Source organism: Echinops telfairi, unplaced genomic scaffold (assembly GCF_000313985.2).
Source record: "Echinops telfairi isolate 266 unplaced genomic scaffold, ASM31398v2 ScPeMD7_3;HRSCAF=10, whole genome shotgun sequence".
NCBI classification, from domain to species: Eukaryota; Metazoa; Chordata; class Mammalia; order Afrosoricida; family Tenrecidae; genus Echinops; species Echinops telfairi.
This window is the reverse complement of record NW_022103899.1, coordinates 56,851,901-56,853,699: the sequence shown is the minus strand read 5'-3', so window position 1 is coordinate 56,853,699 and position 1,799 is coordinate 56,851,901. Positions and strand designations below refer to the sequence as shown.

Genomic DNA, 1,799 nt, shown 5'->3' with positions numbered 1-1,799 from the left:
TAATGTTGGACTTGTGGGCTTGGGCAGCACTGGGTTGGGATGTTTTCTTGATGTGCACTTAACCTTTATATAAAACTCTCTCTTATGCGTGAGTTTCTGTGGATTTGTTTCTCTAATGTACCCAGACTAACACAATCCCTTAGTTTTTTCTACAGAAAAATGTAGGTAACAAAAACTTTCTCATGGGCTGTTAAGGGGTTTAAATGAGGTGTTTCATGTAAAGAGCTATTTATGTTCTAGTAACTTAGCAAAAAAAAAATCATGCCAATGTCTTAAGTGTTAGTATTCAATAGTTATTAGTAATAATAGAAATGCAAGGATGATTTAAAAATCTAGAAATAGTAGTTATTGGTTGCAAACATTATAATCCATATGTGAGCATTTCAAAGAGTTGATTGCTCACATGATAGTGAGGCTGGTGCAGGACCAGGCAGTGCTTCATTCTGCTGTGTATCGGATCCCAATGAATAAGAATCAACTTGATTGCACCTAATAACAACAACATTCTGCCCATCTCTGTCCTTAACTTCTTTTCTTTCTTCTTCTCATTCTGCAAAGCTTTATTCCTTCCACAGTCTCTATTGCATATAATTGCATGCACTCTTTTTCATATTATAAATAACTGCCTTTCCTGCTGAATGATCATTCTCTAAACCACAATTCACTGCTGTCAAGTAAATTCTGTCTTACACCGACTCTACAGGACAGACTAGAACTGCTCCATAGGGTTCCTGAGGTTGTAAATCTTTATGGAAGCAGATGACCTCATCTTTCTCCCTTGGAGTGGCTGATGGGTTTGGACCATTGACCTTCTGACTAGCAGCCCAATGCTTAAAGCAAAGTCTCACACATGTACAATGCTTGTGTCTTCAAAGGTCTCCTGTTTAAAACTTTTACGTAACCCTTACTTCTTCCCCTCTCTATTGATTTCTACCTCAGAATTATCGCAGTCCACTGTTTTCCTTCATTCTGGCTCACAGTCCCACGGAAGTTTTCTCTCTTGAATTCATGCTCTGTCCTCTTGGTTGCCATGTCTGCCTGGCAGTTGGATTCCAAGCCTAGTTAGTTCATTAACAACCCATACAAAACACCACTGCTCTGGAATCCCTGTTTGCTTCTGCATGGCTTCTCCAAAGTCACAATATTCACCGGGTGTCCACTCTCCCGAATTATTATCTCCTTTCCTTTTAGAAGATGAGAAAATACGTTTTTGACAAAGTTCTAATTACCTTGTTCGTGGATGAACTGGGTTTCTTCTTCATCACCTATTTGAATGTTACAAATCACTGAAAAGGAGAAAAATGGCAATCAGAGATCTCAAGCAGTACAGGGACCACATTGCATAATCACCCATCTAGAAGGACTTTGGACTTCTAGCTAGTAAGACATGCTGGGAACAGTGAAGGAAGAGGGATTTCTTCAGAATAGTTACAATTGTAGATGATTCCAAATTCAACCCTGTCCTATTGTCAGATGGATTGGGACTGAAAGCAGAGAATACCAGAGAGAGATTTACCCGTGTTTTATTGACCATGCACAGGCATTCAACTGTGTGGATCATAACAAACCAAGGATAACTTTGAGAAGAATGGGAATTCCAGAACAGTTCATTGTGCTCCTGAGGACCCTGTCTGGGTACCAAGAAGCAGTTGTGTGACCAGAACAAGAGAATACTGCCTGGTTTAAAATCAGGAAAGGTGTGCCTGAGGGTTGTCTACTCTCAACATACTTATTCAATCTATATGCTGAGAAAATAATCAGAGAAGCTAGATTATAAGAAGAAGGATGCAGCATCAGGA

General features: G+C 39.6%; 1 protein-coding gene across 1 annotated transcript in view; it reads right to left on the bottom strand.

Annotated features, from left to right (window-relative positions):
• The window catches only part of LOC101648955 (nuclear body protein SP140-like protein), a 41,554-nt gene that overhangs the window by 27,177 nt on the left and 12,578 nt on the right, over positions 1-1,799 (bottom strand). The window contains exon 4 of the mRNA XM_045295902.1: positions 1,230-1,286. Within this exon, the coding sequence (XP_045151837.1) occupies positions 1,230-1,286 (57 nt within the window). The remainder of the gene's footprint in view (positions 1-1,229; positions 1,287-1,799) is intronic.